Source organism: Phoca vitulina, unplaced genomic scaffold, assembly GCF_004348235.1.
Source record: "Phoca vitulina isolate PV1807 unplaced genomic scaffold, GSC_HSeal_1.0 scaffold1, whole genome shotgun sequence".
Lineage (NCBI taxonomy): Eukaryota > Metazoa > Chordata > Mammalia > Carnivora > Phocidae > Phoca > Phoca vitulina.
The window spans coordinates 49,783,627-49,797,699 of NW_022589704.1; the positions used below are offsets into that span (position 1 = coordinate 49,783,627).

Consider the following 14,073-nt stretch of genomic DNA (forward strand, 5'->3'; position numbering starts at 1 on the left):
AGATTTATATCTAACTATTTCTGTCTCTCTCTCCCTCTTTTCTCTCTCTCTCTTTTTTTTTTTTTTTTTTGAGTGATTATGAATGATATTGCCTTTTAAATTTTGGTGACCAAGTGTTCATTGCTAGTATGCAGAAATACAGTTAATTTTAGATATTTATCTAGTATGCTACAACCTTGCTGAACTTTAACTTATTCTAGTCCTTTTGTAGATTCTTTGGAATTTTTTATGTAGACTACAGTACTGTCTGCAAAATGAAGACTTATTTCTTCTTCTCTGATCTGTAAACCTTTTATTTCCTTTTCTTCATTTATTGCACTGGCTAGAAACTGAAGCAATATATTGACGAAGAGTGGTGAGAATGCACATCCTTGCCTTGTTCCCAATTTAAAAGAAAAATAAAGAAGAAGCATGCAGACTTTCACCATTAAGTATGTTAGCTATAGATTTTTTGTAGCTCCTCTTTATCAAGTTGAGAAAGTTCTCTATTTTTCTTATTTTTCTGGGAGGATGCTGAGTCGGTGTTGAAGTTTGTCAAATACTTTTTCTGCATTGATTGACATGATCATGTGATTTTTCTTCTTTGCCTGGTATAACAAAAGAGAATGACTTGATGCCTAATTTGCTCCAAGTTCCTCTGACCAAAGTATTGCAAAAGGTAGACCAGTCATTGGTTGGTGTGAGTGGAGTTGAGCCTCAACTGGACCAAGAGTCTGCAATATCAAGGAGCCATACACTTGTGGCATTGGTCAGTTTGGGGTATTATTTATGAACAAGGTCCACAATGTTCATCCTTGCTGAATGGGAAAAGACTAAAACATTGAATTTTAGTGATGTCCCCATTTCTTAACTCTACTGAAATAGTAATTTACTTCTTAAGTAAAAGTTTTATGAATGCTTCTTTTATCTGTAAATAATAACAATTGTAGGTTATGTTAGTACTTACTTTAAAAAAAGAAAAAGAGTCTTCTTGAGATCTAAATAAGTGCTTAACCAATTCTAAGGAGATGGACTATATAGTGAGAATTTTCATTCCTAGGCTACTAATCATATGGAAATCTACTTTAATTTTTTTCAATTGAGTGCCTACTATTAAGCTAGGTGCTATCATTGTAATTTCTTCAATAATCTTACTTAATCTTATTGTAATAATAATTGCAACACCTTTCAATCAAGAAATGAAAAGTTAACATTCAATTGTTAATTCTCTCAACTTTCTTGTGAGGACAGTTAATAAACAGCTTACCCATGTTACAGATACAGTCATCCAAAGGCTCCATACCTTCATGGAATAGAAAATATCAACACTTTTTTTCTTTAAATATCAGGCTTGACTAATATTTTTTAATTAATATTTTAAAAGAATAAGGTTCTTTTTGAAAATCACTAATAAAACGTTCACTACCTATATTTGAATATATATTATACATTATATGATATATATCCTCAGCTTGATCAAAACTTATATGATATATATCCTCAGCTTGATCAAAACATAAGCTGCACATTGGGGAAGGAAGTTTTATTTATTTATTTTTTTAAAAGATTTTATTTATTTATTTGACAGAGAGAGACACAGCAAGAGAGGGAACACAAGCAGGGGGAGTGGGAGAGGGAGAAGCAGACTTCCCGCAGAGCAGGGAGCCCGATGCGGGGCTCGATCCCAGGACCCTGGGATCAAGACCTGAGCCGAAGGCACACAATTAATGACTGAGCCACCCAGGCACCCCAGGGGAAGGAAGTTTTAAAACTATGATTTTTGCAGCAACCTCTTTGACATCAAACATAGCAACTTCTTACTAGACACATCTCCGAAGGCAAGGGAAACAAAAGCAAAAATGAACTATTGAGACTTTTGCAGATAAAAAGCTTTTGCACAGCGAAGGAAACAATCAACAAAACTAAAAGGCAACCTTCAGAATGGGAAGAGATATTTGCAAATGACATATGTGATAAAGGGTTAGTATCCAAAATCTGTAAAGAACTTATCAAACTGAACACCCAAAAAACAAGTAACCCAGTTAAGAAATGGGCAGAAGACATGAATAGGCATTTTTCCAAAGAAGACATACAGATCACTAACAGATACATGAAAAGATGCTCAACATCACTCGTCATCATGAAAATACAAATCAAAACTACAATGAGATATCACCTCACCCCTGTCGGAATGGCTAAAATTAACAATACAGGAAACAACAGGTGTTGGCAAGGATATGGAGAAAGGGCAACCCTCTCGCATTATTTGTGGGAATGCAAACTGGTGCAGCCACTGGGAAACAGAATGGAGGTTCCTCAAAAAGTTAAAAATAGGGGTGCCTATGTGGGTGGTTGGCTTTGTTTTGTTACATTTCGCAGAAGAAATAGAACTAATGGAGTTCTGGGGTGCCTGGGTGGCTCAGTCGTTAAGCATCTGCCTTCAGCTCAGGTCATGATCCTAGGGTCCTGGGATCGAGCCCCGCATCGGGCTCCCTGCTCAGTGGGAGGCCTGCTTCTCCCTCTCCCACTCCCCCTGCTTGTGTTCCCTCTCTTGCTGTGTCTCTCTGTCAAATGAATAAATAAAATCTTTAAAAAATAAAATAAAATAGGAAAAAAATCTCACCAGCAGAAGGCTAAGAGATCAATGTAGATAATATCTGATTATTACTTAACGGTATTACTTTGAACACAAGCTCCACAGGGGCAGGAATTTTTGTTTTGCTCACCATTGTATCCCCAGTGCCTAGAACAGTGTCTGACATGTGGTAGATGACCAATAAATATTTGTTCCATGAAAAAATAGTCTATAGGGGAGCCCCTAATATGAAATGAGTTCTTTTTATGTGATGAAAAGGTACTGAGAAAAACTGCTAATGATGTCCCCAAAGTCAGATCAGTCATATTTGAGGCATGCTGTGAGAGTGCCATACAGCTGAAGATAGGCCATTATTATCTCAGATTATTTATTTATTTATTTAGTTAGTTAGTTAGTTAGTTAGTTAGTTAATTCGCTAGTTTAGACCGGGGGTGGAGGGCAAAGGGAGAGGGAGAGAGAATCCCAAGCAGACTCCCTGCTGAGTATGGGAGCCTGACTCTGGGCTTTATCTCACGACCCTGAGATCATGACATGAGCTGAAACCAAGACTCGGAGGCTTAACTGACTGCACCACCCAGGCACCCCATCATATCAGTTTAAAAAAAAAAAAGTTAAAGGAGAACACTGTAAATTATACATAAAAAGCTATTGTTATGGGAAATTACACATTTCTGAATCCTGGGAAAAGTTTATAAATCTTTTTGCTTCTGAGCACTTATAGAAAGGATACACCAGAGAAAACTTTGTTTTATGAAGTCATGGCCGATAAAGAACCACTTCTTTCAGTGATGGAATTACTAGGTTGCTGGATGGAGAAAAAAAAAAAAAACTACACTAGCCTTGTAAACCGTACAAAAGAGTTTACTTAGGGGAAGGATTACAATTGTTTAAATGGTTGATTAACTTGAAAAGGAAAATTCAACTAAGAGAGCTGTGTCTAATGATATGTAGTAATATGCAGAATTGCTCTATCCTAGACAATCCAACCCTTTTGTCAATAACCTGAATAAAGATAGACATAGCATTCTTACGAAGTTCACAGATTTTATGAAACCAAAAATAATAATATGGTGGGTGGCAGAATCAAGATCCCAAATGATTTGCAGTGTTTAGCATGCTAGATATTCTCTCTTGGATCCTATAGATTTACTATCTTTTTCTATTCTGCCGTGCACCTCAGGAGATCTATATATAAAGACTGTGTCATCTTGGGTTCCACTGACTTCCTGCTTCCAGCTGAGTCAGCCAATTAAAGTCACAGGGAAGAGATCGGAGGAGGGGAGGAGAGAGAATTCCAGGTACGCATTTCCAGGGCTCCCTCCCTGTCAGGCCACAGTTTGGCAGTGGCTGTGTGCCTCTACCTAAGGCCACTGCTCCCTCCTATCCGGCATACCTCTCCATGGCTACAAGTTTCCCAATGTTCTGGTAACTTCTCTGACCCACTCGACTTTCTGTCCAAGAGGTTGCAATGGCTGTCTACTATTGCTAGATTCAAGGTGCTTCTCCATCTCCTGAATGTTCCCTCTGTCCACACCTTTGTAATTTGACCCTTTATTAAATTATCTTTAATTCCTTTTTGAGTAAGCCATCTTCCCCCCTAGTTTTAAATTCTACTTGGGGGGGGGGGCAAAGAAAAAGTGCAAGATGGAGATGTGAAAAAAAAGCAGGATCAAAAAAAAATTATAATTAGATGTGCAATATGAGACTCTAAGTAATGTGATGAGGCTCCTGAGAAAGCATTTAACTTTGAGTTGCCCTAGTGCATCTATCAGTGACCAAAACAAGAGAAGTCATACTCACATATACCTGGGTCTGTTGTTTTGTACTCTACTCTGTGCCACTGATCTATTTGTTTCTCTTTGTGTGAAAATCACTCTATTGAATGATGCTAGTTACTATTGGGGGCATTTGGGGACTTTGTGTTTTTAATGGTGGGGGTAGAGGAAATGCTCCTGTATTCTTAGTAGCTATCTGCCTCACTAGGCAAAGCACTTACATCCCTGTTTTAACTAGTGGCTAAAGCCCCCCACTGCTGATTATTTAGCAAAAGTGGGGAGGAGCCGGCCAAATGCCCAACTCACCTCCCAACCCTTATACCCAGCCCACACCAACACACTCTCCCCAGACAATATCCATCCATAGCCTCAGCTTAGAGCAATTCTGGAATGACACCATCTCCAAAGGAGTCCTAAGTATACATGATTTGTGGTTTCTTTTATCCTTAATCCCACATTCTATCTTTCAGAAATTGCTCAAAATTTCTACTCTACTGGTGACATTGTTTCTCTCTTTCCTGTGCTCTTGAAGATTTACATATTTATCTATCTTTCTAGTCATTTCTAAGGGAGTAGGTTTATCAGATGAGGCTGCCAGCTGGATCCAACCCCAGTAACTATTATACTTTTAGTACTTTAATAATAGTAACTAATACTTACTGAGAACAATCTGCCAGGTACTGTGCTAAAAGATTAGCTTCTATTATCTCCATCTCTAAAACAACTTAATGAAGAGACCTAGAGATGTTAACTTACCCACGTAAGAAATGGAGTAGAAATTTAAATTAAGACAATCTGACTTCAGAGCTCAGGCTCTTATTTCAGAAAAAACACATTTGCTTTTATAAAAAGTATATATAAACAAATCTGTAGTGGCAAGACATTATCTGTTTTCATTTACCCCTCAGAGTTCACAAAGTTGCACAGCAGTAATTACAATGATTAAGTAATTCACAAATTTAGGAGAAGAACTGAACTATAGAAAGAGGGGAATAGGCGCTTAGAGAGTGCAAGCAATGGAACACATTTCCTCTCCTGCTGATATGCAAGTGAAAGAGTGGGTAAAAAACAAGAATAAAAGCAAATTGTACTATTTGTGTGTTTTTTTAACTGAAGAATTCATCGCTCTGTAGATAATAAGCATTAACAAAATCAGGTCATTGGGTATATATTCTTACATTGGACACCATTTATATTGATAGAATTAAACCCTCAAAAATATTCCAATACTAATTGCAATTTGAGCTGTTATTATGCTAATCTGCATGATTGTAGCATAACTTGAACTGCTGTTAGAAATACTCCACACGAACCATTACTAAAATAATTGTACACTATAGGCTGGATCAGCCTGGATCCAATCAGTAGAGATAAACCACACACTAATTTGAACAGGGAAAGTTTAATAAAGGTTTATTAACTATAACAGGATTGGAGTAATGAGTGATTGTTTAGAAAGAAGTCTAAACAATATAGGAAGAGCAGATAAAAGAGCAGCCACCACGCCTGAGGCTGAGAGTTCAAGGAAGAACACTCCCGGGGTTACAATCTGAATCTTGTTGCAGAGGGAAGCCATGGCTCCCTGGATGGCAGAGATAGTGCTGTGATGTTGACTGGTAGAACTTGCTGGGAGGTCACCCTCTAGGGTGCCGGGCAAAGCTGTCGACAGGGAGATGTCTCACCATAGGCACTACTACGAAACCACCCCAGGGAATTATCTGGGAAGCTGCTGGCCCCTGGGCGTTCCAGGAGCCAAGCACTGGAAGAGCCACCCGCACCACAAGACCGGGTGGCAGAGAAGCCGTGAGCACCATAGGACCCCGGCTGTACCGCCAGAGAACGGTCCATACTGCAGGAGCCTACCTCGGGAGCAGATCAGACCTTCCTCCTGAAGGGTCTCTCCAACACAGTGCCTTCCACTGACAAAACTCAGCATCATACCAGTTGTCAAAGGAAAAAAATCCTTCAATGGCCCATCCTCCTTTTTGCAGAAGCAATGAAGGGTGGGTTTAGAGCTGAGAGACAATAAATTGATAATCGGCACATAAACCATTGTTTTTGTATCATGAGTGAATGCAAAATACCATATACTGAATACTCTTGCTGATGTTTTGATTTCTAAATAATTTTGGTAGAAGACTTTACCTTAGGTAAAAGGCATTCATATTTGCTGCTGCTGAGTCCTACGTGGATCCTGTTTCAGACCTATCATTCCAAACTGTCACCTTCGTGCACTATCAGATGTGGCTACCGAGGTACAGTGTGGACCGTTTGCCAGAGCTTGAACTGAAACCTGCAGTGGCCAGTATTAAACTGCCACAACGACCAGCATGCATCAGTTTTCCCCCCTTCCTTCCTCCCTCCCTTTCTTCTAACATGCAGTTTTTGAAAGACTACAATGGGATACACACTGGTATACATAAACAACATAGTAAAAACCTCTGCCCTGTTCGGGAGCCCAAGTTTTGATGGAAAAAACAACAAAGTAAGGAAGTAAAATATATAGAATGTTGGTGATAATTAGGGCATGCAGTAGGAAAGGGAGATAAAAGTGTTAGGGATGGGGGCGATTTTGAATAAGGTGTCAGAGAAGGCTTTACTGAGACTTAACACTTGAGCACAGATCGGATGTTCCTGCTGGAGAAGTATTACAGGTAGAGGGAAACGCTGGTAATGCCATAGTCTTGATTACGCGTATGCAAGCAACAGCAGAGGCCAGTGTGGCTGAAGCAGAGTGAGGGAGAAAGCAACAGCAATGAGGTCAGAGAAGTAATAATGTGTGAACATGGGAGGTAGGGGCCAGACTGTGTCCAAATAATCTCAATGCTGTCATGGCTAGAATATTCAGTAGTTTAAGAGTAATTCAGCATATTCTCTTGATTTAAAATACTAGAATTTTCTATTGAATTCTCACTGCCAATTTATCCACAGTAATGCCAATTATAAGATCTTTAGTTTTTCATTTCTTGAAGTAGCCGGCACAACAAATCTCCATAGACCTTTAACTAACTTATATTCCAAAATGTATAATTTTGTGCCTTGCCAATAGAAGGTTTAACCCAGAATGTGACAACAAGTAAGTAGTAAATCTTTTAAAACAAATAGCCTCAAAGAAATACAGATATTAATAGGGGAAAATAGTAAATGTATTATTTTTATTAAAGTATTATCAATACCTAGAAACAATTAAGGGTACATTATAAATATGGATACAAAATAAGTAGGTCAAAGAGTCACTTGAAATAGAAAACTTTAACTATGTTATTTTTAAAAGTATATCAGTGGAAACAAACCATAAATTTGTTAACTTTAAATGCCACTATATGTATTGTAAGAATATAAAACTTTAAAATCTTCTTGTTTAAATTCTTAAATAACTACAGAATAACTAAATATGTTCAGGATCCTTTGGGCATAAAAATTATTTACAGTCACCTAGCAAACCAAATACAAGTGACCTTTGAACAAAATGGGCTTAAACTACACGGGCCCTCTTACATGCAGATTTTGTTGCAGTACAGTACCATAAATGTATTTTCTCTTCATTATGATTTTAATAACATTTTTTCTCTAGATTACTTTATTGTTAGAATACAGTACATAACACATCACCTGTTTACCTTATCCGTCGTAAGGCTTCTGGTCCACTGTAGGCTATTAGTACTTAAGTTTTGGGGGAGTCAAAAGTTATACATGGATTTTTAACTATGTGGGGAGTTGATGCCCCTAACCTGTGTTGTTCAAGGATCAACTATAATTCATTATGCTGTATTTCTGTTGTTTTAAAATGTATCACGGTTTTGCTTATAGAGGTGTTAATTCATTAACTCACAGAGTAATACCATAAGACAAAATACTCTGACTTATATTCGCTACATTTTGAATATTTGGAGAAATTACTTTTGAGGGGGACTTTATACATTTGAACCATTTGAGTTACTAACAATCACACTGACAAATTCAGAAAATTTCCCCACCACCACTGAAATTCTCCATCAGAATCAAAGTAGGTTCCCTATGTCACATGCAAAAAAATTTCCAAGTTCTATATCCATACATTTCAATCAGGTTCAAAAGGGAAGAAGAGATGCAGAAAAACTGCAATAACAATTTTAAATACCACATTCCATTTTCCCTTAAATATTTGGCTTTGAGTTAGTATAATGGTCTAAATTTTGCCCAAAAGAAACTAAGAAAAATATTTCTTGTTTTCCAAAAATTTAAATACTTCCTGGATTTTCAATTCAAATTATATGTAATCACAAACTTATATTAAAGTACAAAGTTAGCAGAACATTTAAAAAATATCAACCTCAAATAAATATAATTTTATCTTATGTTCCAGTACCTTTGTTCTACTCATTTTTTTCAGCTTGCTAGGAAGGCTCTAGATTTCTTTTCAATGTTTAAAAGCAAACGATATTTTCATTCCTCTTCCCTTTAAAAATGGTAGAAAAAATCTATTTTAAAACAGAGGCAAAAACTCCTTGAAACATTTTTCCTCGCCTCAAAACAGACCTATGTTTGGTATACATTTTTAGAAAAATTTTTAAAATGGGAGACAGAAGATCATAATGAAACAGTTTTCTTTTTATAAGTAACGAGGTCTGACAGAGTGACATATCCGTGGGACACACAAGAAAAATACTGTGCGTGTGTGTGTGTGTGTGTATGTGACATATATATTTATATATAACACACCATTGCCTTACATAGTACCCCTAATTTAAGAGACTGAATTACATTCACTCATCTATTTATCTATTTTAGATAGGCAAATTACTATCATTTAAGATAAAACAATACTGATGTTCAAAGTACTTCTGTAGATGATACAGAAGATATGTGTTTGCCCCATAACCAGATAACAGGCAACAACAAAGCACACAAACCAGAGACATAAATCATATACTATTCATTATGAACAAGTTCTAGTCAAGGCTTCATGTCACAACATTTAATGGCTAAAAACTAAAGAGCACCTAGCAAAAGAAAACGTATTTAAATAAATGCTTTCATGTGAGTCGAAAAGGTTCACTTAGCAAACTCTAAGCAATACTGACCATAAAGACAACATGATGTATCAGTCTCATACTTGAGAAGATTCTGTCTCCTTGGTCTGCTTCAAAGAGCTCACTGTAGGTCAGTTACATATATTTATGCTGCTTCTCAACAGAAGCAAAGTTCATAGCTTTGCATGTGATGGCATCTTGTCAGGCTATAAGCACTCTCAAAATATAATTTGCATTTATCATTTCTACTTTTTGATCATGACAGCGTAATAAAGCCTGCCTTCTCAAATACACAGAGGTACTCAACGTGCACTTTCCAACTTACACATAGGAATATGCTTGCTCTTTAGAATGTGTATTTAAGAAGAGCTTAAGACTTTCTTAATAAAATCTAGATGGCAATGAAATTTTCTAAGTCATGAAAGACTATTTGAAAGCTATTAAATAAATTCTATCCTAATTACTATAATTTTAAGTACACTTTATTCTGAATAATTCAAACAATATCTTTAAGCAAACTTACAATGTACAGAGTTTAGCCTTGCCAGTATGGAAACTTAATTTAAAAAAAAAGAAAGAAAAGAAAACTATTCAAAGCCTCTGGCCAGAGATAAAATTGTAAATGATTTTAGGCTTTCTAACAAAGTACTTAAATTTTCTTACAAAACCATAACTCTTCTTTCCTTAAAAATACATTCTCTAGTAGAATACCAAACCAGAAAAGAGATTTGAACAAATCACACCTAAAGCATGATCTTTCAGTGTAAAATATTCTCCCACAGATCCAAGGAGACCAAAAATTATGACATGTAACCCAAAAACAGAAAGCTAGGGACCCAGGATGTGAAACACCTACTATAAGAGACCAGATCACCAAAAGAACCATAAGCTCACAATCACATGAGAGAACATCTATACAAAAGCTTTAAAAATAAAAAATAAATACAGGCAATAGAATTAAGTTAAAAATAAAAATGAAAAGTAGGTACATTTTCATAAAAGGACATAAAAACTTTGTGAATACTGTAACCACTACATAAATACAGGCCTACCCCAGAGATATTGTAGGTTCAGGTCCAGACCACCACAATAAAGCAAATATTGCAACAGTGAGTCAAATGAATTTTGGGGCTTCCCAGTACATATAAAAATTACATTTACACTATACAGTAGTCTATTAAGTGTGTAACAGCATTATATCTAAAGAAATAATGTACATATCTTAATTTAAAAATACTTTATTGCTAAAAAATGCTAACCATCATCTGAGCTTTCAGTAAGCCGTAATTTTTTTGCTGGTGGAGGGTCTTGCCTTGATGTTGATGGTTGCTGACTGATCGGGGTGGTGGTTGCTGAAGGTTGGGCTGGCTGCGGCAATTTCTTAAAATAAGACAATAATGAAATTTGCCGCATTGATGGACTCTTCCTTTCACGAACAATTTCTCTGTAGCATGAGATACTGTTTGATAGCATTTTACCCACAGTAGAACTTCTTTCAAAATTAGAGTCAATCCTTTCAAACCCTGCTGCTGCTTTATCAACTAAGTTTATGTAATATTCTAAATCCTTTGTTGTCATTTTGACAATCTTTACATCATCTTCACCAGGAGTAGATTCCATTTCAAGAAACCACTTCTTTGCTCATCCATAGGAAGCAACTCCTCATCCATTACAGTTTTATCATGAGATTGCAGCAATTCAGTCACATCTTCAGGCTCCACTTCCAATTCTAATTCTTTTGCTATTTTCACCACATCTGCAGTTACTTCCTCCACTGAAGTCTTGAACCCCTCGAAGTCATCCATGAGGGCTGGAATCAACTTCTTCCAAACTCCTGTTAAGGTTGACATTTTGACCTCTTCCCATGAATCACGAATGTTCTTAATGGCATCTAGAATGGTGAATCCTTTCCAGAAGGTTTTCAATTTACTTTGCCCAGATCCATCAGAGGAATCACTATCTATGGCAGCTATAGCCTTACGAAATGTATTTCTTAAATAATAAGACTTGAAAGTTGAAATGACTCCTTGGTCCATGGGTTGCAGAACAGATGTCAAGTTAGCAGGCATGAAAACAACATTAATCTCATTGTACATCTCCATCAGAGCTCTTGGGTGACCAGGTGCATTGTCAATGAGCAGTAATATTTTGAAAGGAATCTTTTTTTCTGAGCAGTAGGTCTCAACTGTGGGCTTAAAATATTCAGTAAACCATGTTGTAAACAGATGTGCTGTCATGCAGGCTCTGTTATTCCATTTATAGAGTACGGGCAGAGCGGATTTAGCATAATTCTTAAGAGCTCTAGGATTTTCAGAATGGTAAATGAGCATTGGCTTCAACTTAAAGTCACCAGCTGCATTAGCCCCTAACAAGAGAGTCAGCCTGTCCTTTGAAGCTTTGAAGCCAGGCATTGACCTTTCCTCTCTAGCTATGAAAGTCCTCGATGGCATCTTCTTCCAATATAAGGCTGTTTCATCTACATTGAAAATCTGTTGTTTAGTGTAGCCACCTTCATTAATTATCCTGGTTAGATCTTCTGGATAACTTGCTGCAGTTTCTACATCAGCACTTGCTACTTCACCTTGCACTTTTATGTTATAGAGACGGCTTCTTTCCTTAAACCTCATGAACCAACCTCTGCTAGCTTCAAACCTTTCTTCTGCAGCCTCCTCACCTCTCTCAGCCTTCATAGAATTGAAGAGAGTTAGGGCCTTGCTCTGGATTAGGCTTTGGCTCAAGGGAATGTTGTGGCTGGTTTGATCTTCTATCCAGACCACTAAAACTTTCTCCATATCAGCAATAAGGCTGTTTCGCTTTCTTATCATTCGTGTGTTCACTGGAGTACCACTTTTAATTTCCTTCAAGAACTTATCCTTTGCATTTACAACTTGGCTAACTGTTTGGCGCAAGAGGCCTAGCTTCCGACCTATCTCTGCCTTTGACATGCCTTCCTCACTAAGCTTAATCATTTCTAGCTTTTGATTTAAAGTGAGAGACATGCGACTCTTCCTTTCACTTGAACACTTAGAGGCCATTGTAGGATTATTAATTGGCCTAATTTCAATATTGTTGTGTCTCAGGGAAAAAGGAGGTCCAAGGGGAGGGAGAGATGGGGGAAGGGCCAACTGATAGAACAGTCACAACACATGCAGTATTTATCAATTTTAAGTTCACTGTATTACATGGGTCTGGTTCGTGGCACCCCAAAACAATTACAATAGTAACATCAAAGATCACTGATCACAGACCACCATAACAAATACAATTATAATGAACAAGTTTGAAAGACTATGAGAATTACCAAAATGTGACACAGAGACACGAAGTGAGCAGATGCTATTGGAAAAAAATGGTGCCAATAGACTTCCTCGATGGGGGACTGCCAAGTTCGATTTGTAAAACACATAACATCTGCGAAGCACAAAAAGTGAAGTGCAATAAAATGAGGTATGCCTATATTGTGTCAACCTTCAGATTTGGGTTATCTCTTTGGGAGGTTTAAGGTATTAGTTTTTAATCTCAAATTCTTTACAAAGAAATTTACCTCCCTCTGAAATAGTAAGTCAAGTAGCACTTCAAGTTTTTTCCTTCATGGAAATGGTTGCTGGAATAGAAAAAATCCTTTCATGCTCTAATAAAGATTTTGAATTAAATCTTTTTCTTCTACAGAAATCAATTATTGGTAATACATTATCTCCTCTTAGCAAATTAAAGAAGCATTCAATCACACATTATAATACCCAAGAAAAAATGATATAACTTAAAAATGTGTTTATACACTACTTCAAGACAATCAATTAACCTCCATTTCCACTTGAAAAACACAAGACAAAAGGAAGTTTTTACTAGTCTACTCTTCAAAAAAGGGGACCGGTGGCTATAGGGGCCAATTCAGAAATTACAGTTGTCCTTTATCTGCTGGAATGTAACTCATGAGCTGTCACCCCTTTCTAATTCCTGTATGTTGTCACATTTATTGCTTTCTTTGCCCTCTTGGTATGTACGAAGCTGCTCCATGAAGCCAGCATTTGGACATATGGAAGGCCTTGCATTTTTCACCAAAGAGAAAGCACTGGTAAATGAGATTTCTTCAGAATTCATCAGGAAACCTACTACAACTGCAGCAGCCCTGGAAACTCCTGCATTACAATGAACAAGAACCACTCCATCCTGCAATAAAATCAATCAAAAATCTCCATTATTCACTTAGAAAGGTTATTAAATCACTTGTACATTCTTATACTACCTGAAATTATTAAAATATTCCTTTTATCAATTTGTTTGACTCAATGTATTCAATTACCAAAATACAATTCCTTACAAGCAATGAATGGAAAAAAAATTCAATTAATCAATCAACCAACTTCTTTTCCTACCCCCCAGGGATTGAAATGCCTTGATAATGTATTTAGAATTTTGGAAAAGTATCTTTTATTAAACTGAAGTAATATAGTAAAGTACATATAAAAGCCTAGTAAACTTAGGAAATACACATCCATAAATAAGAGAAAAATCACAGGTAATATATGTGGAAACAAATAAAATGACAATCATAACACTGAACAGAAAGACCAAGAAGAAACTAGTGTCACTGGCTTGGTAATCTATGTGTAAAATGACCAGCAAGGAAAAAATTTTCTACCCTTGGATATACTTTATTCTGGAAGGAAGTAACTTAAAAAATAGTTAAATTTATGAGGTAGTAAAATGA

At 36.7% G+C, this 14,073-nt stretch overlaps 2 protein-coding genes across 4 annotated transcripts in view; both read right to left on the reverse strand.

Annotated features, from left to right (window-relative positions):
• Positions 1 to 887: 887 nt before the first annotated feature.
• DUSP19 (dual specificity phosphatase 19) overlaps positions 888 to 14,073 on the reverse strand; it is a 34,142-nt gene continuing 20,956 nt past the window's right edge. The window contains exon 4 of one of the 3 annotated variants that reach the window (XM_032406741.1): positions 888 to 907. Coding sequence is in view for 1 of the 3 variants with exons in the window: in XM_032406722.1 (XP_032262613.1) it covers positions 13,293 to 13,532 (240 nt within the window). In the remaining 2 variants the exon portion in view is untranslated. Of the gene's footprint in view, positions 908 to 12,421; positions 13,533 to 14,073 lie in introns of those variants that run through there. The other 2 variants (XM_032406722.1, XM_032406733.1) reach the window with 2 other exon arrangements.
• On the reverse strand, positions 5,752 to 12,397 carry LOC116633899 (tigger transposable element-derived protein 1-like). Its single transcript, XM_032406708.1, is given in 2 exon segments — positions 5,752 to 10,999; positions 11,002 to 12,397. Coding segments are annotated over 2 exon segments (1,779 nt in total). The 3' UTR covers positions 5,752 to 10,616.